Source organism: Hemiscyllium ocellatum, chromosome 30 (genome assembly GCF_020745735.1).
Source record: "Hemiscyllium ocellatum isolate sHemOce1 chromosome 30, sHemOce1.pat.X.cur, whole genome shotgun sequence".
Lineage (NCBI taxonomy): Eukaryota > Metazoa > Chordata > Chondrichthyes > Orectolobiformes > Hemiscylliidae > Hemiscyllium > Hemiscyllium ocellatum.
The window spans coordinates 39,230,390-39,254,704 of record NC_083430.1 but is presented as its reverse complement, the minus strand read 5'-3'; the positions used below and the strand labels follow the sequence as shown (position 1 = coordinate 39,254,704).

General features: G+C 39.9%; 1 protein-coding gene across 2 annotated transcripts in view; it reads left to right on the top strand.

Moving 5' to 3' along the window:
* LOC132830149 (AT-rich interactive domain-containing protein 1A-like) overlaps window positions 1-24,315 on the top strand; it is a 125,349-nt gene that overhangs the window by 42,754 nt on the left and 58,280 nt on the right. For both annotated transcript variants that reach the window (XM_060847666.1, XM_060847665.1), the window contains exons 3-4: window positions 498-611; window positions 1,158-1,271. In XM_060847666.1, coding sequence (XP_060703649.1) covers window positions 498-611; window positions 1,158-1,271 — 228 coding nt within the window. The remainder of the gene's footprint in view (window positions 1-497; window positions 612-1,157; window positions 1,272-24,315) is intronic.

Sequence of the window (24,315 nt, the reverse complement as noted above, 5' to 3'; positions counted from 1 at the left end):
AGTACATTCACAAGAGATTCTAGGTATGTTACCTGTCTGATTGCACACTTTTGCAATTAAACATGATCAAACTGTCATAAAATTAACATTTTTTTCATTCAGAGTGCCCTGTTGAGCCTAATGAGTGTTGCTTTGTAACATTGGATCTGCATTAAACAGTTTCCAGCATAGGAAGTTAGTCCTGATTGGTGCTAGTGCATGATTCCAGCACTGATGCTTGCAGCTGCGTCCTTTCCGATGACACTCTTCTGTGCCTGGCTGGCAGCATGACTTTGTTACATGGTGCTTGTAACTCTGAGCAAACATGTTTTTAATGCTGTTAACCAAAAACAGGATTTGGGTAACACTGCTCTTTCAAGTCGAATCCTGTTAAATTCTTCTTCAGATTTTTGGAACATACTTGGTTTTTGTTTGAGTGTAAACTTCAGGTATATTTGTATAAGCGGTGATGGATTTTGAAGATCGCATTTTCAAATGTGTTCTTTCCCCCTGTGCAGATGCCTCCATACAACCAGCAGGGTGCAGCCAGTTACTGTCAGCAGGGCCAGACACCGTATTACAACCAGCAACAGCCTTCCTACCCTCAACAGCAACGGTTCCCAGTACAACAAGTACGTTCTATATTAGGCTTTAAAGAAAAACACTTTTTTCCAATGTTCCATATTTCCATTTTTATCAGCCATTGCGTTGATTTCATTAATCCATCCCCTGCTGCTACCCTGTGATGTACAGAAGGTGAACTTGAATTTCAGCTGGATGTTGCTTTTTCTACAATTCAGATTTTAATTTGCAGCTGTTTAGGTTGGCAGTGGTTTAACTCTGTGATCTTCATTGGTTACTCGATCATTACTCTCTACTTTTTTTTGCTCATTATGAAATTCATTGAGTTACCCCTGCCATTCCAGCCTGAGTAAGAAGCTACCCAAGATGCTTAGTGGAAGAAACAAGTAGCTAAAGATCATGTTGTGGGAAGCTCCAAGATATTATGTTCATCTTTATCTTATTGTAGCTTGTCCCCCGTCCCTTACCTCCTGACAGATGTAGTTAACTGATTTGTTACAAATCAAACTAGGTGAGTTCTGATCATTAGCAATCAATCCTGATTCTTTGTGCAATCCAAGGGTGCTTATGATCACTGCTTTCTGTCTGTCTTGTAGCAGGATTTGTCTCAGGAAGCATTTGCCACTCAGACTCCACAGGGGTTGACTTCCAACAAACCCAACCAGGAGGAGCTAACTCTCATGCAGCAGGGGCGTCCGTCCAGCTTGCCGGTGAGTGCCACCTAGTTCCTGCATTACTTCCTTGGATATTCACATGTTGGCAGTTATTTTAATAGATTGGTGCTGGAATAAGAATTCCAGACATTTTTTGAGGGCAGGGGAAATGGCAACACTGCTACAGTAAGGAAGATTGGAAGTTGCTGTTCTTCATCTTGTCAGCTTATTTTTACGTTGCTTTTCAAATAAAAAGTCTGTTGAGGAATGCTGCAGTGTTTGGCATAAGGCTGTTAAATGTGCTGGAGGCGAAGACCATATAGGTTTCAGTTGGAGTGTACTTAGAGGATTGGGATAGTTGATCAGGTAAGATCCAGTTCATGCTTAAAAGTCATCTATTTTATCACTTTTTTTTAATGTTGCCATTACAAATTTTTCTGATTTTTAATTTAGAATGGAGAATGACTGTAGAAGAAAGTTACTTCATAATTTATAGTCATGCTGCTAATATTGATGCTGCAGCCCCTTGACTGAATGGAAGACGCAATTACAAGATGATGAATTTGCACTGGCAATTTTCATATTAAATGTGTGCCTAGGAAATTTGAACAGCAGAAGTTGATGTTTATCCCTGATAGAATATTCTACTGATCACCTGTCACAGTTCAGTAATGGACACAATCCTCTGGACTGACAGAAATGGCCAATTTTGCCAGTTTCCTAAAGGTTTGGTTGGTTTTCTGCTACAGCTGGCAGCAGTCTGCTGCCAGAACTTCTGTCCCAAGACTTAACTTTTTTTATCCTTTCATGGGATGTGTGTGTTCCTGGCAATTTTGTTTTTATTCAATGTGCAAAATGATTTTTTTTTCTGCAGTTATGTGCAGTTCTGTCGTTGTGTTGTAACATTTCTTCATGAATAATTGTGTAGTGCTGTTTAAGGAAAATATGATTGGTTGATTGACAGCAATCTGAATTTTTAAAAAATGCCGAAACTATGGTACTTGGAATTCCTCAAGTACTGTCATGTGAGGAATGACTATTGTGTACAGTTCTGAAGCTAATGGGTTTTATTTAGTTCAGTATTCTTATTTGAGTCTTGGGTTATGATGTTATCAGAGTTCTGTAGGATCAAACATGGTAGATGGGTAAAGTTTTGAAAGGAATGAAAATTCGGAGAGTTTGTCGTTCAGAGACTTCTATCTTTGAAAGTTGGAGGACAGTTCGGGAAAATATAGGATTTCAAATTTCCTATAAAGGGTGAGGAGTCGGAGAATATAAATTTACAGATAATGTTAACCTTGTACAAATAGTTAGACTATCATAGCAATAATAGCGTAATCGGCCAAGTTACCAACAGGCCAGAGGAGGAGAAGTTAAAACAGATATCCAAATTCATTGGCTTAATCTATTTTTTTGATCAACTTGTTCAGAGATGTTATTACCCACCTCTGGAGCAGATGGGGCCTGAACCTAGGCCTTCTGGTCCAGGGAGGGGAGACTACCACTGTGCTAAAGAGGGCCCCGAAATGGGCTTAAAATGTAGGTTTTATGGAGCACCTTTTAAAGGAGAGAAGATGGGGGAGAGACTGAGACAGCTTGGGGGGAGGGGGCTTCCAGAACTTAAAGCCAAGGCTAAAAGCAGGCCAACTAATAGACTAAAGGACCGTGAAGTAGGTCAACTGGAGGAGGTTAATAGTGAAGAGGTGCAAAGTCATTGAGAAGAATCGTAATATGAGCATAAAATATTTAAAATCAAAGTATTGTGAGCTAGGAGTCGGTATGTGTCCAAAGGATGAATGAACTTTGTATGAATTAGGATATGGGAAACAGAATCTTGGATGAGATCAAATTTGAGGAGAATAGGAGATGGGAATCAGTCTGAAAATTATTGCAATGTTTAGTTTGAAGATGACGTGAGCCTAGATGAGGATTTCTGTTGCAGCTAAGCTGAGATGAGCTAGAGAAGTTGACCAGTGTGATGGACATGGAAGTTGTTAGAGAGACTTCACCCTATTGGCCGCCTGTCATCTCTAAATGCTTTGCATTTAATCAAGTACACTTGAAGGGTAGTCAGGCAAAATGAAGGAAAATGACAGCTGGTATCCTCTCAAAACTGTCATAAGTAACAATGTGACCATGACGTAATAAGCTGTGTTTTTAAAAATCTTAACTTGAGGGATAAATATTGACCAGGACAATTCCCAAGCGGTTCTCGTGATGGATAATCTGTGGTTGGTAGCACAGATTGTGATTAAAAAGGAGACTGCAGTTGCAGATTGGTCCAGTTCAGCTTTGGAAAGTGGCTAGGCAGAGTCATGGAATAGGTGTTTGTGACGGGTTGTGGGCAGCATGGTGGCACAGTGGTTAGCATTGCTGCCTCGCAGTGCCAGCGACCCGGGTTCGATTCCCACCTCAGGCGACTGACTGTGTGGAGTTTGCACATTCTCCCCGTGTCTGCATGGGTTTCCTCCGCGTGCTCCGGTTTCCTCCCACAGTCCAAAGATGTGCGGGTCAGGTGAATTGGCCATGCTGAATTGCCCATAGTGTTAGGTGAAGGTGTAAATGTAGGGGAATGGGTCTGTGTGGGTGCGCTTCGGCGGGTCAGTGTGGACTTGTTGTGCCGAAGGGCCTGTTTCCACACTGTAAGTAAGTAATCTAATGAGCAAGACGTAAGCAAAATGGTTGATTCTTGACTGTCTTGCTAGTTCCAGAAGACATTGTCGTATCAAACAGCTGCAAAAAGTTCAATGATACTGGACAGCAGTTTTACATTGGATTCTGATTCAGAAAGGCGCATCCTGCAAACTCTTTGCTAACTCTCAATCTGTGGCAAAATTGAAATGGTCATCTCTGATTAGTCAAGCAGTAATTTGATACAGGCAAGGTTTAATGAGATTGCCTGTTATGCAGTGTTGCTGACTCTTCTATCATTCATTCCTGTGTATTTCCTGTTCGGTTGGCAGGGCTTTGGTACCATGTGAGACTTTAGGATCCATTGAAAAGAGTGGCTGTGTTGCACCACAACTAATCCAATTGGCTGAGTATTGAAAGACATGGCTGCCATACGGGATTGTGGCAGATGGTCAGCAACAATTGCAGAGGGCGATAGTGCAGACAAGCAATACTTGCTGACCTTGCCATGAATACCTAAATCCAGCAAATGAGATAATTTATGGAAACTGATATGCTTTTGGATGAGGAAGGTATGTATATGCCAAAATAAGAGGAATTAATTCTCAAGTGAGCTCTAATGTAAAAATGAGGAAGATGATTCATTGCAGGAGGTTCTCAGTATGACTAGATGGGTAGGAATAGACCCAGGAGTGCCCTATCCAGTTGACCAGTGGAAGACTGGAAATGGAGGTGTGAAAAACTGTCAAAGTTGGAGGTACAGAAGGGTCTGGGTGAAGTACGTGTGCAGTAAAATATGATCAGAAGGAAATTTAATTTTATTTAAATTAATAGGCAAGGAGGCATTGCTGAAGAGACTGTTTGCCAAAGTTTGCTTTCCCCACGGCTGTAGCCCTGAAGATGTGAGTCCCTCCTGTTAAGTGAGGAGAACTAGCACTATGTTTTGCTCTCTCAACCCTTTGCTACTTCCCATCATGCTGCCTCTGTAAGAGGGTTTTACATCTGTCTTTATTGCGTTTCCTTCTCTGGGGCCCAAATACTTTTCTACATGCATTAGAATATAGTAAGATGGTTGTCCTGTTTTGTGACTAAAGGTTTACTGTTGAAAGTTGGTCAATAAAGTGGCTTTCTGCTGACTTTTTGAACCCTGTAATTTAGAGTTCAGGATCCAGTGATATTCCACTGTTCCTTATTGCTGTCTAGCAATTTGTCTCTAATTTGTTTTTGAAGGTATTTGCTCCATAATTACAATAGATTTTGCAAATGTTAATGTAAAACAACTTGCTAAAATTATGATATTGCCTCACTAATGCTTACTCCTCAACCTGCTGACATAATCTGCACCTTCTATGTCCCAAATTTTGCTTTTTGCCTAGGGATTGGGATAATGAGTTGGCAGCACTGCCATGTTTTATTCAAATTTAAATTACTCTGCAGATGTTTCCAAATCCTCTTTAAATAATTCAGTGAATGTGTAATTTTTGTGTTCACCTATGGACATGGGTGTTGGTGGCTGGACCAGCATTTATTGCCTTTCCCTAATTGCCCTTAAGAAGATGGTGAGTTGCTGCCTTGAGCCACTCCAATCCATGTATTATATGCCATTAGAGGGAGAAATTTAGGGTTTTGACTTAGCAATAGTGAAGAAAAGGTGATATTTTCAAGTCAGGGTAGTGAGTGGTTTGGAGGGGATCTTGTAGGTGGTGGTGTTCCCATGTGCTGCTCTTGTCCTTCTAGATGGAAATGGCTGTGGGTTTGGAAGGCGCTATCTGAAGATCTTTGAATTTCTGCAGTTCATCTTGTTGATGGTATGCACTTGCTGTTGAACATTGGTGAAGAGAGTGGATGTCATTGAGATGTACAGCATGGAAACAGACCCTTCAGTCCAAATCATCCATGCCTAAATTAATCAAGTCCCATTTGCCAGCATTTTGCTCATATGCCTCTAAACCCTTTCTATTCGTATACCCATCCAGATGCCTTTTAAATGTTGCAGTTGTTCCAGTCTCCTCCACTTCCTCTGACAGTTCAAACTGTAAGTGCACCACCCTTTGCATGAAAAAGTTGCCCCATAGGTTCCTTTTAAGTCTTTTCTTTCTCACCTTAAACCTATGCCCTCTAGTTTTGGACTCCCCTATCCTAGGCAAAAGACCCTGACTATTTACTCCATCCGTGTGTCTCATGATTTTATAAACTTCTAACAGGTCACCCCTAAGCCTCTTGATGCTCCACAGAAAATAGCCCCAGCCTTTTCAGCCTCTCCCTATAGTTTAAATCCTTCATTTCTGGCAACGTCCTTGTAAATCTTTTCTGAGTCATAAATATGAGAGAGAAAATATTTGGAACTTTAAAAACATTCAAAGTTTTGAAGTTACTGCAAGATAACGTCTGTAAATGATGGGACCCACGTGATGTTCCATTAACAAACCTGAAGAACTGACTGACCATAGCTGGAATGGATGTGGAGGCGCTGAAGTGATGTGCTTTGGTCTGGATGGTGCCTTGAGTATTGTTGGAGCTGCATTCATCCAGACTTTAGGAGTCAGAGGGTGAGTTACTCCCTGCATTATTCTTAGTATCTAACCTGCTCTTGTAGCTACTGTATTTATATCACCGGATCAACTGAAATTTACACTTGGAGCATTCCCAGCTCTTGCAGCATCAGTACTTATTTGGTTTGTCCAGTTCACTGGATGTGTGCGCGCACACATTGATAGTGGAGAATCAGTTATGGTAACACCATTGAATGTCAGAAGACAAAGATGGTTAGATTGACTGTCGCTGGCGATGATCGTTGTCTGCTATTTGTTTGGTGTAAATGTTACTTGTCTGGACCAAGCCTTGATATTGTCTAGGTCATGGTGCATTATTGGACGTGGCATATTTTTAAAACCTACCACATAATTACAAAGAGTTTTTGTGATGATACTGCTTGTAAGTTGTTGCTACAATCCAGCCAGTTTCCCATGTGCACCAGTACAAAGGGGAAGGGAATTTAAAGTTTGTGTTTGCCCTGTTTTGAAGGGGAATTCACTCCCTCGAAGCTCTTCAGATTCCTGTTACCGTCTTTGCTGAACTAGAACTCTTGATATTTTAGAATTTTATTCGGTCTTACCAACCTGACCCATTTTAGAATTTAATTACTTTTGTTGGAAAAGCTGAACTATGTTTTTTTTGTCCTTTTGTCTCAGTAATGTTGTTGAATTTGCAAGTGAAGAAAGATGTCTAGTTGTGGGAAAGATGGTTTTGTATGTTTGAGGTGAAAACTATTTGACTAGTGATTAGCAGGTACAATTCTACTTAGCTTTTGAAAACAGTAGGTGTGAGATAACTATGGCTGAGTGCTTAAACGTTTAAGGTGTAAGAGTTATAACTTTTCCTTTGTTACTGTAGGGTCCTCATATGTAAATAGTTAACTTTTAGGTTTATTTTAAGAGTTTGTCTTGTTCTTTGTCATTCTTCAGTGGCTTCGGTATAGATAAATGTGATATTGGTGGTAATGTTTAATTTTCTGTATGATGTGTTGTGCACATCCTGGTTTGTTCAATTATTTCTTGTCTCAGGGCAGTGACTGCTGCTATGTTTTGGCAGATACCTGAATAAACGTTCCACAACCTGAGGCTGATTTTACAGGGAATTCCTCGCTTATGGGAAGATTTCAAAGGATACAGTCTCTGGCTAGACAGGACAAGCTAATCAAATTTGTAGTCTGCTTATTTATACATTGTATGGTTTAATAGTGCTCTATACATTCTGAGCTGGGTGCTTGCTTGTAAATTGTGCATTGATACTCAGTGGGGGCCTGCTTCCTGTTACTATTCTAGCGACTTGGTTCAGGGCCTTGCTTCCTGTTTTGATTTGGTTATGCTGTGTCAGGGCTTGAGTATCCTGTTTATGTGTTATGCCTTGATGGGGCCCTGGTGTCCTGTTGTTTTGAGCTTTGTATTTATTTTCCCAGTTATACTGTTTAGAAAAAATTTCAGTATATTATCTGTAGTGCAAATTATTTTTATTACATCTGCCTTGATCCAAAAGCCAGAAGATTGGCTTTTGTCAGAATATTGTGTTTTTCAATTGTAGAACTTAACTTGTCAATGGCTCTTTCATATATTTTTTAAAAATAATAAACAACACATGCGCGCATGTACAATTAAAGCTGTGAACCACTGATCTGTTGGACTGTTACTGTCCATAACGTTCCTTGTACCAATAATTTAAGATATCATCAATTCAAACCCAGCAATTGATTGAGGCATCAAACCCTTGTTCAAGATTTTGGAGATTAGTTGCAGAGGTCCTTTCAAGTTTAGGGGTAAATGATTATTTTTATGATTTGACCTGCAAAGAATGAATGTTCTGTTGATTTTGGATGGCGTAGAAGGAAGCCAACTTTAGCCACTTAACATTGGAATACAGTTATCAGTTTCTAAATGGTGACCAAAAAGTGTGTTCTTCACCCATTTTTGTTTCTCTTGGTCTCTTGTCCAGACAAGACTCCACAGACCAGAGGCATTCCTTATTCTTTCTGTATTGGCTAGCTCTTTACCTGTGGAAGGTGGACATGGACTCATAGGGTCATACAGAACGGAAGTAGACCCTTCGGTCCAACTCATCCACGCTGACAGGATATCCTGAACTGATCGTGTCCCATTTGCCATCATTTTGCTCAATCCCTTTAACCCTTTCTATTCATGTGCCCTTACAAATGTCTTTCAAACATTATAATCATACCTGCCTCCACTATCATCTCTGGTAGCTTGTTCCCTATATGCATCACCATCTGCATGAAAACATTGCCCCTCAGGTCCCTTTTAAATCTTTTGCTATCTCAGCTTAAACCTGTGACCAGTAATTTCAGACTCCTCTTTCCAGGGAAAAAGAGTTCAAAGCTCCTTGAAAGTGGAGTCGCAGATAGATGGGATAATAAAGGTGGTGTTTGGTATGCTTTCCTTTATTGGTCAGAATATTGAGTATAGGAGTTGGGAGGTCGTGTTGCGGCTATACAGGACATTGTTTAGGCCACTGTTGGAATATTGCGTCCAATTCTGGTCTCCTTCCTTTTTTGTAAATCTTCTCTGAACCCTTTTCAAGGATGTTATCAGGGTTGGAGGATTTGAGCTATGGGGAGAGGTTGAATAGATGGGAGCTGTTTTCCCTGGGGTCTCAGAGACTGAGGGGTGACCTTTTATAGAGATTTATAAAATCATGAGGGGCATGTATAGGAGAATTAGACAGTCTCTTCCCTGGGATGGGGGTGGTCCAGAGCTAGAGGGCATAGATTTACGGTAAGAGGGGAAAGATATAAAAGAGACCTAAGGGGCAACTTTTTCCCATGCAGAGGGTGGGACATGTATGGAATGAGCTGCCAGAGGAAGTGGTGAAGGCTGGTATAATTGCAACATTTAAGAGGCATTTGGATGGGTATATGAATAGGAAGGGTTTGAAGGGATATGGGTTGGGTGCTAGGCCCAGATAGGGTTGGGATATCTGGTTGCATGGATGAGTCTGTTTCTGTGCTGCACATCTCTATGACTTTCTTGGCTATTCACCCTATGTTCCTTAGTCATACAAGTCATACAGCATGGCAACAGACACTTTGGTCCAACCAGTCCATGTCAACCATAATCCGAAACTAATCTAGTCCCACCTGCCTGTTCCTGGCCTTTATCCCTCTAAGCCTTTCCAATTCATGTACTTATCCAAGTGACTTTTAAACGTAATTGTGCCTACATCCACCACTTCCTCAGGAAGTTAATGTGAACCACCTTATGTCTTTATTTTAAATCTCCTCTCACCTTTAAAAATGTGTCCCCTAATCTTGAAATTCCCCATTCTAGGGAAAAGATTCTTATCATTAACTTATCTATACCCTTTATGATTTTTTGTTAAGCCTCTATAAGCTCACCTGTCAACCTTCTATGCTCCAGTGAAAATAGTCCCTGCCTATCCATCCTTCCTTTGTAACTCAAACCTTCCATACCTGACAACATCCTGGTAAATCTCTTCTGAACCTTCTCCAACTTGATAATATCCTTTCTATAACTGAGTGACTGACTAGAATTGGGCACAGTATTCCAGTAGAGGCCTCACCAATGTCCTATACAACCTCGACATGATGTTCCAACTTCTGTACTGAAATGATGGAATAATGAAGGCAAGCCTGCTAAAATGCCTTTTTAACCACACTGTATGTGATGCAAACTTCAAAGAATTATGTACCTGAACCCCTCAGTTCCTCTATTCTACGACACTAATTAAAGCCCTGTCATTAATTGTATAAGTATCAGCATGATTTTGTAAACCTCTATAAGGATCACCTTCAGCCTTTGCCTATTCAGCATCTCCCTATAGTTCAAACCTTTCAATCCTGGCATCATCCTTGTAAATCTTTTCTGGACCCTTTCAAGGTTAACAACACCTTTCCTATTGCAGGGAGACCAGAATTGAATGCAGCATTCTAAAAGTGGCCTTAACTGTACAACTGCAACATGAAGTTCCAACTCTCCTATACTCAGTGCACTGACCAGTGAGGCAAGAGTGCCAAACGTCTTCACTACCCTGTCTACCTACAACTCCACCTTCAAGAAGCCGTGCACCTTCAACCTTAGGCCTCTGTTTGGCAACACTTCCCTTGTTTTGGTTTCAGCCAACTACGTGATATGGGCTGTCTTTTTAAATCAAGGAATCCTGACCTTTTTTGCTTCCCTCCATTGTATTGCCCTCACTTTCTCTAACTCAAGCTTCAAAGATTGGGCTTGCTGATCTTTGGCGAGGTACTATAGCAAGTGATTCATTCATCCAGTGAGCTGTGGAAACGTGGTCAAATTTGATCTTGCTTGTGTATAGTGTTTTTTCCAAATTTGCGCTTCTAGTTCATGTACTAATTGATGAAAATGTTAGTTTGTTATCTGAAGCCAAACCCGTTCAACAGAAAGGGAGGATCTTTCCCTGTACTTGCTGAAGTCATTAGATTTCTCAATGAATTCTTGCATCTGTGCCAACGATTCAAGTTGATTACAGTTTTCCTGGTGTATAGAATTAACCATGTAGGTATATATTTTGAAGATGAAATCTTGGAATAGTTTCACTCTTGTATTTAGATAGCTGTCTGTGGTGTAGAAGTTCTCTTTTTTCTGGATTTCTGTGATTAAAACTGTTGAAACTGAAAATAAAGGATCGAAGCTTCACCTATTTCCATTGTATAAAAATGACCTTTTACTCTGTCGTTTAAACTTGGATGTCAGCCACGGGAATTGATAAAAATACTAATATTGAAAAACTGTTTATTCCATTTTGGAGGGAAATCTGTTCAGATGCAACAGTCAGGCGATGCTGAAAATATGGGCTAGTGTGTGTTAGGTGTTTTAAAGAAGGATTCCCACATTGTGGGATCAAGATTGCCAAACAGACTTGGAGTGATTAGTGGTGAGGAAGGAAGTAGGTGTTAAAGGATGTTTTTGGGCTTCCTGCAGCGTTAATGATCTCTTTCTACAGTAATTGACTCTGCTGCTGACCTCTGACCTCCCGTGAACAGCGAGGCATGTGCCACTGTCGACTGGTGCAGTAAGTACTGTTGCCATGGCAATTTGCTGAGCCAATTTGATGTGTCAGCTTTGAAAATGCATTGTTTTCATTGAGTAAGAGCATTGCCATGACTGCAAGTTTTGGACTGTGCCCATCAATGGCAATTAAATTTGTACTGATATTTTACTAGTCATTTTTGGGAAAATCCAAACTATGGATTGAATGTTTGTGTGAGGAGTTCGCCCTTAATACAGGCTGGTTGGATAATCATTTGTCCGGATGGTTGAAAGGGAATTAAATTCTGACATCCGTTTCAGCTGTGTAAATTTATTTGCAATTTTAAAACACATCCACTATAGTGGAATCAACTTTTTTCAAGTAGTGTGGATGTTGATGTGTTTTTATTGCAAAGTCTCTGTTATCTCCTATAGTATTTTTAATCTGCTTTAAAATTGTTAAATTTCATTTTGAGAAGTTCTACAGGGTTCTTTTACTGAACTGGGGCCTTCTGATTTCATTTAGCTCTGACCGAAGGTGGTGTCTGTTCTAGTCAGCTGCTGCTCAGAATACATGCGCAGTTGCTGTGGAGAATAGATTTCTGCTTTTTAAATTTAATTGTAAATGCTTGTTGCAGGTGTAACCAAGAGTTAAGGTCAGATGGTAATTGGTTTTGAAAAAAACTGTCTTTTTCCAGGATTACTGTTCCTCTGAAGTGTTGGTGCTTGTTCTCTATTGATATGGATGGTAGAGAATTCCATTTTTATGAAATATTTCTAATGCTCATTTAAATCTGGAGTCTCCAACCCATCTAAAGCAGTTCTTTAAGCTGAGTGATAGGCTGACTTTTAAGTTCTTGTAAATGGCTGCTGTCCAACCACTGCCATCAAAGTACAATGATGCATTCCTCCTTGCAATTGGTTAGTAGCATTAGTAGGCTGTGAATTTGAGAAAAGCTTGAAGTAAAAATAGTTCTGATCTGGAAAATAGTTGTTGTAATGAGTATGCAGTATGTGAACAAATTCTTGACCATTCACATCCACCAACTGGTGGTTTTAAAGAGGATTTGTTTGAGAAATTGCTAATGGAGAGCTTGATTTCCATTACGCTACTCCATAACTACTACTAGTGTTTTTGTGAATTTATATCGGAGAAATTAATCAGTTGTGAATTACAAACCTTGTCTTCACATTATGATCTAATCTTGTTGCCTTATGGAGAGGCTGAAAGAAATAGGAAATTTACATTCTTAAATGATGTGAGGTGGTGCTCTGCCTTGTATTTTGAAACTTGTAAAGACACATTGTATTTAATTTATCTCTGTTAGCTAATGTGCATTCAATTAGATGATGCCTACAGTTGAAGTTTGAGACACTATGGAACTTGTTTCAATCCTTGTCTTTCCTTTATCTGTGCATTAGCTACATGATGACCCATTTTGTCTGCACATTTGATCTTGGTGTCACTATGTGCGGTCTTGTTGAAACTTCCAGACACGTTGGGCCCATGCTTGACTTTCAACTGATTTCACAGCCTGCGTCTGTGTTATTTTGACATGCTAGTTTCCTCTGTTAAAACCTCTTAGAACATAAGAACAGAAGGTACATCATTTGGCCCTTGGAGCTTGTTCTGCTATTAATTTCAGTTTTTGTTGATGTGGACTTAACTCCATTTACTCATTGTTGCTCTCTTTCCCTTAACAATGTTGCACAATAACAATTTTTATCAATCAGTCTTGAAAATTTGCTTCCACTGTGATTTGAGGAAGTGTGTTTTAGATTTAGCACCTTGATTAACCATTTATAAACCGTAAAGAATACAGGCCAACTTGCTTTGACGCATCTATGCTGTATCTACTCCAAGTCCAGTATCGTCTTCCTGAGGTTGGTGTGCCCATTACTTATGATAACTCAGTTTTACATAGATCTTTTGCTCTATAAATGTCAAAATTCCAGTAATCATTTTGAGTACTGTTTAAATTTGTCAGTGATCATTTCTATGCCACCAATTAAGTCAATTTGCTGCTTCGTGAATCTTTTGCAAGAAGAGATGCCACACCTGAACTGCATCTGCCATATTTTAGCCGCCACATTTAGCCTGTTTGTCATTCAGTGACGTTTTGCCTAATATTCCACAACTTAGGTCATTTCTCAACTTGGTGTTACCTTCAGACTTGGATATACTATTCCTTCATGTGAGTCTAGTGAAAACCCAAGGTGCTAGTAGAGATCTTTATGGTTGAGCTTTCGCTCTTCCCCCCCCTCCAAATAATGAAGTGACATTTGCAAGATTCCAATCCAGCAGCACCATACCTGAAACAGAATTTTGCAAAAATTGTGTCCAACATATGTAATTTCCTCAGCAATTTTGACTCCTTAGGTTGTTTGCAAGTATGGATTGTCTGCCTTATTTTGTCAGTTACCATTTTTAAATAAAGGCTTGCAGAAAGTTCCTCCACTGGCTTTATTTTTAGATTACTTTGTGGAGAGGCAGTGGAATATTGATAATGTCACGGGACTATAACCTAGAGACCCATGCTAAGGCTCTGGGGCCATGAGTTTGAATCCCACCAAGGCAGATGCTGAAATTTACATTCAGCAAAACTTTGGAATGCCTAATGGTGACCATGTCGACATGTAGGTTGTTTAAATCCATTCTTATTCCCCAGTGTTCTTTGAAGAAGGTAATCTGTTGTCCTTACATAAGACTTGAGACCCACAGCAATATGGTTGACTCTAACTGTCCTCTGAAGTGGCCCATGTAAGCCACTTATTTGAAGGGGCAGATCAGTGTGCCATAAGTGGTGGTCACATTCGATGACAAATAGTAAAGAAATATTTCCTTGTGCTGTTGTAATTTGGCCCCTTTCTCTATTGTGAAAATTGATACCAATCAGTAATTTGCCAAATGTGCCATGTTCTTATCAGTTGTTATCTCTTTCATAGATGGAAACTGGCTGATCTTTGTCCAGCATTGCAAGGGATATCCCTGCAGCTTTTTTTAGATGTTCAACAATTAAATCGTTTGAAGTTGCATGAATTGCTTTGCTTTCCTCATTAATCTTGATTTGCTATGCTGGTTAATACATAACGCATTCAAACACGGTTTTCTGAAATTTCAGAAATCCACGTTGTTGGGATACTTTGGATAATGTGCCATTTAATTCAGAAATATTGCCTTTGCCACTTGCTCTACAGGCTTTGGCATGATTAAACTGGAATTTACAGAATCCTTTGACGATGTATATGGTTTAAATTAGTAAGTAGTGTTGTTCTGATGAACATAGGTAATAAATCACTTAACAGTTAGAAGTTATTTATAATGGGAGCAATTGATTTCTGACTGCAGGCTAAAGCCTTTGTCTATAGTCAATGTACTGCTGCCTTGGAAGGACCGTTAATATCAAGTGGAATCTACAGGTTGACAAACTTTATCTCGTGCGTAGTGACTCTCGTGACTGTTTTATGTTAATATCACATACTACAGAATCCTAAGAGAATGCCTGATCAGTGGCTGTCATTAACAGTGGAAGTTGAAGGCTCTAACTTTATTAAAACTGCACACCCACTTTTTTTTTTGAAAGAATTGCTATTCTAGTTTGATTGCAGCGGTCTCATACCTCATCATAATGTCTAATGTTGGAGTATAGGTGCTGATTTTTACTGGTGAGATGACAGGACACCAATGTCCTGGCTCATTGTGCATGCAGATGTGATTTCCAGTAGAGATGGTGAACAATGATCAGAAATCCTGGTTTATCCTTGCTTAGGAACACAAAACTGACTATAGTGCCCTTGCTGCGTATCACTCTGACGGCATGTTTTTCAATCAGTTTAGACCATATAAGATATTTTCAATGCATGAGCAGCTGCAGGATAAGTGTAAAATGCTTGTGTGGATTGTTGCTTTTACTTTAACAAAAGGAAATTGTTTGTAGTGATAGTTTAGAGAGTACCTCTATCTTCTCTCTCCAGGAGAGAAGTGAAACATCCTTGCCTATCTTTCCTGTTAGGTGCATTCTCACATGTGAAATTATTTTTGTATTTATTCCAATGTATTTCTACTCTATAAACTGAGTAATTCAGAACTACAGGATATTCCATGTGTCAATGAGATTTAATGCAAGATTAATTCAACTTCTGTTTTGCAATTCTACTCCTCTCGAAATATAGCTAATATTATAAATAAACAGAGCATTAACCTTGATTTGTACCATCTAGCAAGACATCAAAGCACACTCTTAGCATCGAGCAAGCCATCAAAATGTTAACCTCTGAGGTAGTACTTTCTGTGATATCTCCTCAAACTACTTGTCTTACTCTAATGGGGCTTGTTAAAATATTAAAAAATTTGAGAAACAAAGATCATGTGTATTTATATTGTGCCATTAATATAAAATTCTAAATGTCTTCTTGTTTCACGGATGTATAAAATGAAAAATGATATGAATGATGATGCCTAGCTACACAAGGGAATTTTAAGACGGGAAAGCAAAAATTTGGTCAAAGGAAGAAAATGAGGTTGGGGAACAGTGAAATTTGGGGAGAAAGTTTGAGCTCAAAGGGAGATTTTAGAGCTTATGAAGTCTTCTGCAACTGAAAGCATGCCAGTTTTCTGGTGCATTTAAATTCAGTTGCTTGAGAAGTTGAAATTGGAGGAATACTGAAAACACAGATTAGCAGGTTAGAGGAAAAACTTGGAGATGGGGAAGGGTTGAGCCATGGAACCATTTTGAAAACACAGGTGAAAATTTAACAAATTTTCCAAATGAATAATATGTAGGTCAGCAAGCACGACTGAATGAATGGGACTGTCAAAGAGTTAGGACATGAGCAGCAGAGTTTTAGATGACATGGTTTATGTGGTAGAATGTGAAGGTTGACTGTAAATAGACGAAACAAAAGGCGAGTATGAGGATTTCAGCAGCTGATGACTTGAGGTAGGATGGAGGCCAGTGATTTTATGGAGATGGAAATGGACAATCTTAATGACAGATGAGGGTGGAAGCTCACCTTGATCAAATGTGTCATTAAGGTTGTGAACAACTGAGTTCAGCTTCAGGCGGTTATTGGGGGAGAGATGCACTTGGTGGCTGAGGGGTGGTGACGACCAAAGGCACAGGCTGTGGCTTCCCCTTATTCACTGGGAAGAATTTCCTCTTGTTAGCGCATGTTGGACAAACGGCCCAACAATTCTGACAGTGGAAGAAGTGAGAGTGTGTTGGTTCTACAGCTGGAACCCTCTGGGAGCAGGAGGGTATAATTGAATTGAAAACCCAAAATGAGAGGGGTTCCATTTCAATGTTGGCTATTTTCTAACCTGTTTTTTATTCTTTTCCAAATACAGGAAATCTGAATATCCTCATTTGTGAATAGAGATCATGTTGAGGGTCTGCAGATTGTAGCAGTTAAACCTAAGTAACCAGTTGTTATCCTAATCAGTACTTGCCGCGAATTTTCATAGTGTTTCTGTGCATGCGAGTGTACGTTTATCTGTTTGACCATACATGGCTTTTAATAGTGGGAACTTCTGAGCCTGAATAGGTTTAAAATCAGGCCTGAAAAGCAGAAGTAGTGTATTTTATTACTTACTGCTGAGTATAGAATTTTAAGTCTGGTACAAATGAGTGAGAAAGAAGAATATATTGCAGGATGAAGAAGTCTCTGGATGATCAAATTTTAATTGGCCGGTTGTTGGGTAAGTTGGGCTGCGTTTGAGAATGAAGCTAAAAGTGGTGGCCACTTTGGATTATTAAAGAAGCCATTGACACTTTTGTTTTGGAAATTCTGCTTGTGGAAGAATGTGGAAAATAGATTTGTTGTTCTTAAAATTTATGCATCAAGCCTGATTTTTATGGCATTGCCGTGAAGCTGGTTGTATCTTCTGAGGAGTGATCCTCTGATTGGAAATCAATTTGCATTGTGTCCATACAGTTTATTGATGTTTCAGGAAATTGTTGCCAGGTCATTGTTTATCACAAGCACAACATGAGTCTTGCCTTCGAAAATAGTAAATGTTTATAAGTTAAAAAGAAACTGAGCTCTGTTGCACTTTATTTTGAAATTAATGATGACCTCCCTTTGTGTTGAATGGAATTGTTTTATTTGATAGTCTTATCAACTTGTGATTTCCAGGGTGAATGTTGTCATAACTCAGTAACTACTTTGACCTTTGACTAATATCTTTTGGATAGCCCTTGAATAAAACTGACTTGTTCCATTTTTCAAAACAAAAATAGTGTTTGTGAAGTATTTCATTGGGAAATTATGATCCTAAATTGTCAAAGCAGAAATGACGGACTCTGAATCCTGCATCTCCTTTTGCCACCTTTATTTGGATCATGTTGTGTGAGCAATCAAATAGAGGATAGTCAAATGTGGCATTTTTGATAGAAGTCAAGTGTGTGGTGCTGGAAAAGCACAGCAGGTCAGACAGCATCTGAGGAGCAGGAGAATTAACATTTCAAGCATAAGCCCTTCAGGAATGAGGTTTGTGGGCTGGGGGACTGAGAGGTAAATGGAGTGGGGTAGGGGGAAGATAGCTGAGAATGCGATAGATAGATGAAGTTTTTTGATTTTCTCAAGTCTAATGTCAAGCTGCAGGAAATTATGACTGTTATTTAATTTCTAGTATGATAGTGAGTTGAAAGAAGTGTGGATGGATGAAGCTAAGAGCAGCTTGGTTATCTAGGTGATGTCACTGAGGTGTAACCTGTAGAGAAAAGAATGGAGGCCAAGGATAAATGCTTACATGTTACAATTTGTGATTTTGGAGATACCGGTGTTGGACTGGGATATACAAAGTTAAAAATCACACGACACCAGGTTATAGTCCCAACAGGTTTATTTGGAAGCACTACCTTTCGGAGTGTTGTTCCTTCATCAGGTGATTGCTTCTCTACAGATGCTGATGGACCTTCAGAGTTTGTCTAACATTATGTATTTGTTTGTGTTTTGTGATTTGGGGGTTCAGGATCACGTTGCAATAATGTCACAACTGGTGTATGGAAATCTCTGACGGTGAAAGGATAAGTTGAGAAGGCGATGCTTGGGCTCAAATAGGGGTGCAGAGGTAGTTATGCTAAAACTTGATAAAACACTAGATAGCATGAAGAAGTTTGCATTTATCTTGAACAAAACTTAGTACTGGATGGGCTTGAAACATTAACTGTTTTTCCTCTCTGCAGATCCCAGACTTACTGAGTTTCTCCAACACCTTTTGTTTTTGTTTCAGATCTCCATGTTTTACTTATTGCTCCATGTTTTACTTGTTGCTCCATGTTGCTTGTGTAGTAAAACGTTCTCACTTCACAACTTGTACTATAGGATTCAATGAAAGACATCTTGGGTTTCCAGCCCAGTACCATAGGGGCTACAGAACCATACCTATCAAAATGCTTTGTTCACAAGTGCTGTTAGTTTATTAAATGCTGAATTAAAATACCTTCCTGTTTACAGGCAGAACCTTAAATTTGTTAGAATATTTCATCATTCTATTGAAGTGAGATTTTTCAGCTGCAGTGAATTCTTGAGTCAGATTCCAAGAAGGTTGGGAACAAATTTAAATACCAAACTTATAACACAGAAATTAAAATGTCTAAATCAGGTTTTAATATCACCAAGAGTCTTATTAAGATTTAACATTAAAACTTTAAGCTACCAAGTATGTAACATCTGAAAAGGCTGACAATATTTAATGCATGGGAACTGAAAATGTGTTGCTGGAAAAGCGCAGCAGTCAGGCAGCATCCAAAGAGCAGGAGAATCGACGTTTCTGGCATGAGCCCTTCTTCATTCCTGAAGAAGGGCTCATGCTCGAAACGTCGATTCTCCTGCTCTTTGGATGCTGCCTGACCTGCTTCGCTTTTCCAGCAACACATTTTCAGCTCTGATCTCCAGCATCTGCAGTCCTCACTTTCTCCTTTTGATGCATGGGTGTCAGTAACACTGAAATGAAACGCATGTGTTTGGCGTAGAAATGTACCAATAGCTCGGCCTTTTCAGATGTTCCAAGCTTGATTTTTTGATATTAAATTCAAATTAATCTTGGTGATATTAAAACCTGAAAGAGTCACATTTTCATTTTTGTGTTTAAATTCATTCCTCCTTCCTGGAATCTGGCTCTTGACCACAAAGCAGTACTACTTGCACTTCATATTCAGCCAAGGATGAGATAAGTGCCCTTTGTTTGGAGGGAATGTTTACAGTGAAATGGTTTTTTGGCAATACAAACCCACGCTCGAGGTGAAAAGATTTGAATTTTCATTGGCGCATCCATGGTGTCTGCAAATTCAAAAGACTTGAATTCGTAGATCTTTGAATGTGGATCATGTTACTGTTATGGTATTTTCAATACTGCTGATCTTCACGTTCACCATTGTCACGAACAGACCTTATCCTGAAGAAAAGGAGGTGGTGTCCGTTGTCAAAGTATCTCTGTTAGGCTTGGAATCCAGCTGATCCATTGAATTTCCATGTGATTGACTTCATCACTACTTCCTTTATTTCATCATCGTTGATGAACTGTAAAAGTATAGGTCGGTATGCTGTGCATACTAAGGATAGGCACCTGAGAAGAGTTACTTAATTGTGGCAGGAGAATAGATGACTCGGGTCTTTTTCACAGGAATATTACGTGGCAGTGGTTGATGTTTTGGAGGTGTACAGAATAAATATCAAAATTTCTATTTATAAGCCCCTTATCTGTGTTTATCTCTCATTGGACTGGAATAGATACTGTCTTCCTGGCTTTAATAATTAAGAAAATTTCAAGAGCAGGACTTGAATTTAACTGGAATTAGTTTTCCAAATTTTGCAATTTTAATTTCTGAAGACCTTTTGTAAATAGACTCTTAAACGTTTGCAGTTCACAAAGGAGGCAATTTGGCAATTGTGTCTCTGCTTCTTCAGAGATCTGATTACATTGATCCTGTTTTTTCAAATTTTTGTCCATAGCCTCTGGAGGTTATGGAAATGCAAGTGAATGTTAAAATACTGTTTAACTGTTGAGAGTTTCTGACTTGACTGCACTTTCAGGTGGAAGTGTCCAGACACTGCCTACCCTCAGTGAAAAATAATTCTTCTCAACTCTTTTAGTCTTCTGCCTTTTACCTTAAACTTACGTCCCCTAATTATTAAACTTCTCTGATGGAAAAAAGTGCCTTCTCACCACCCTGATTAATTCCCAGTCAATCTTACTCACCTCTATTAGGTTCCCCCTCAATCTTTGCAATTCCAAGAAAAACAACCTCAGTCTGTGCACAGTCAGATCCCTCCTGTAATGTGGTGACCAGAACTGCTTTCAGGTTAGGTCACAACTGGAGTACAGTTTTATACATTTGCAGCACAACTGCTTTGCTCTTGCATTCCGTTCCTTGGCTAAATAAGACAGGTGTTCCATTTACCTCATTAACTACATTATCTACCTGCCTCGATCTCTGGATAAACACTTAAGTTTCTCTGATCTTCAGTACTTCTCAGGATCTTGCCATTCAGCATGTCGTCTCTTGCCGTGCTTGCTTAAGGACATTACCTTTTCTCTCTTGTGTTGAATTACTTATCACTACACTGTTCAGCTGACCAACCCATTGATATCTCCCTGCAGTTCTCACTATTTATTTACCATCTCATAAATCTTACCTGTGAATTTCTTGATCATTTCCGCTCCGTTTTAAGTCCAAAGCACCCACAGCCTGATCTTGGGAAAACCTGATTGTGGAAACAGATTTTCAATATAGAAATATTCTGCCCCTCAACCAATTTTGCATCCAGTGTGGCACATTGACTTGAATCCAATGGCCTTTCTTGACTAGTCTTCTATGAGAGGCTTCATCCAAAGCCTTGCTGAAGCACATGTAGACCATTTCAAATACATTGTTCTCAGCAACACTCCTAGTTGCCACCTTATTCTGTCAAATTTATCAAATACTACCCTCTGTAACTTTTGTTTTAGGTTACTTACAGTGTGGAAACAAGCCCTTCGGCCCAGCAAGTCCACACCGACCTGCCGAAGCGCAACCCACCCAGACCCATTCCCCTACATTTACCCCTTCACCTAACACTATGGGCAATTTAACATGCCCAATTCACCTAACCTGCACATTTTTGGACTGTGGGAGGAAACCCACCCCCCCCAGACACTGGGAGAATGTGCAAACTCCTCACGATCAGTCGCCTGAGGCTGGAATTGAACCCATGTTGACTATAACTTCATTAATCTGTATCTCTCCAAATGTGGCCATATTCCGCCCTTCAGAATTATTTCTAATTACTTCATCACTACTAAAGTAGTCTGACCTGTAAATTCCGCCTTCCCCTTTTTAGTTATGAAAAATCCTGAATGTTTTGTATTAAATTATGCAATGTCCAGAAGCAGTGTTCCAAGCTGGTAAAGCAAAAATATGATCTGCTTATTTACACACAATGTTATGCTTCACTGTGGTAAGGCACTGCAAATTGAGCTTCACTATTCCCATGGTCATTGCAAAAGTTATTTTAAACAGTGCAGAATTCCTGAATTTACACTGGGCCAACACGGACCAGATTTTTGTACTTTTTATTACGATTAATAACTATAGATGCACATTGAGTCATGGACATGTAACTCTACTTGTTAAAATTCTGACCCACTTAAAGCTGATGGAACATAACATAGACATGGTTGGCTGAAGGGCCTGTTCTGTGCTGACCATGTAGCTATTCTAAACCAATCCCATCTGCCTGACAAAAGAAAAACGTATGTTATGTAAGGAGGGAAAGATTGGGGAGTTCTGTGGTCCCTGTTCACAGGGTTTGTTGAGATGATCCTTTTGCTGCTCAACACTACTTCTGCATCTTCCTTTGCCAGGTGCTTTTACTTGTTTGCTGAAGGAATGAGGTGACTGATGTGCAGTTAATAGTTTCTGATTTATTAGTTAAAGGCTGCATTTTCTGAAACCCATGCATGTGCAGCTGTCCCCCACCCCCAAAAATCCTTGTCCCTGTGTCCAAGATAATATGCTTCTCTTTTCTGTACGTGCACAGTGCAACCTGATGAGCTACATCCCTGATGAAGGGCTTATGTCCAAAACGTTGACTCTGCTGATCCTCAGATGCTGCCTGACCTGCTGTGCTTTTCCAGCCTCTCACTTTTCGACTCTGATCTCCAACATCTACAGTCCTCACTTTCTCCCAGTGCAACCGTCATGCCTGATGGAAATTTTGTGTGATGACGTATTGGGATAATACTTCAAGTACACGCTTGTTTCTAGGTTAGGGAATATGTGCAATTCCTTGCAGTTCCAGGTGTCAGCAGACATGGCCTTTTATTAAAGGCTTACAGCAACTTATGAGGAGAAGTAAGATGTCTTCAGGCTTGAGATGCTTTTCACTGCAGAGCAAAAACAGCATTGTTTCCAAAGGCCCAATGGCTTACAACTTCAGCATTCACATTCCCAAGCTGTTCAGCTATCTGGGAGCCAACCTCAAACTTGTTGGTGGGTAGGCAGGAGATATCTGCCACTGCTAATTGGTCACCACTTCACAGACCAGTCAGGTACTTGTTAATGGTCAAATCTCCATTGTGTTCAGCATCCCCCTTGGCTTCAGCTAGTTTGTAACCAGGCTATCCCCACTGCCTGAACCAACTGCTTTGTAAACAGCATTTATGACAAGTGTTGGGTAACTTGCAATAGTCCTTCAGCAATCCTTTGCTTTCAAAACAGTTTTTATTTCCCCATCCCAGTCATTCATAGAAATGTACAGCACGGAAACATACACTTCAGTCCAACTCGTCCATGCCAACCAGATATCCTAAATTAATCTAGTCCCATTTGCCAGCATTTGGCCCATATCCCCCTCAATCCTTCCTACTCATATAGCCAATTCAGATGCCTTTTAAATGTTGTAATTGTACCAGCCTCCACTTTCTTTGGCAGCTAGTTCCATACATGCACCACCCTCTGTGAGGAAAGTGTCCCCAGGTCTCTCTTCAATCTTTCCCCCTCACCTTAAACTTATGCCCCCTAGTTTAGGGCTCCCCCACCCCTAGGAAAAGACCTTGCCTATTCACCTTATCCATGCTCCTCATGATTTTATAAACTTCTTAAGGGCATCCCTCAGCTCCAGGGAAAATGGCCCCAGCCCAATCAATGTCTCCCTATAGCTCAAACCCTCCAACCCGAGCAACATCCTTGTAAATCTTTTCTGAACCCTTTTCAAGTTTCACAACATCCTTTCTATAGCAGGGAGACCAGAACTGATCACGGTATTCTAAAAGTGGCCGAACCAATGTCCTTTACAGCAACAACGTAACCTCCTAATTCCTGTACATAATGCACTGACTAATAAAGGCAAGCATACCTAACATTGCTTTCACTATCCTATCTACTTGCGACTCCACTTTCAAAGAACTAGAACTTGCACTCCCAAGGTCTCTTTGGTCAGCATCACTCCCCAGGACCTTACCATTTAAGTGTATAAGTCCTGCTAAGATTTGCCTTTCCAAAATGCAGCACCTTACATCTATCTAAATTAAACCCCATTTACCACTCTGTGGCCCATTGACCCATATGATCAAGATCCCATTGTACTCTGAGGTAACCTCCTTCACTCCACATCACCTCCAATTTTGGTGTCATCTGCAAACTTACTCACCATTCCTCCCATATTCGCATCCAAATCGTTTATATAAATAACAAAAAGCATTGGACCCAGCACCAATCCCGTGGCACCCTGCTAGTCATGGATTTCCAGTCTGAAAAGCAACCCTTCATCACCACTCTGTCTTCAACCTTTGAGACAGTTCTGTATCCAAGTGGCTAGTTCTCCCTGTATTCCATGTGATCTAACCTTGCTAACCAGTCTACCACGAGGAACCTAGTCGAATGCCTTACTGAAGTCCCTATAGATTACATTCGCTGCTCTGCCGTCATCAATCCTCTTTGTTACTTCTTCATAAAAAAACTCAATCA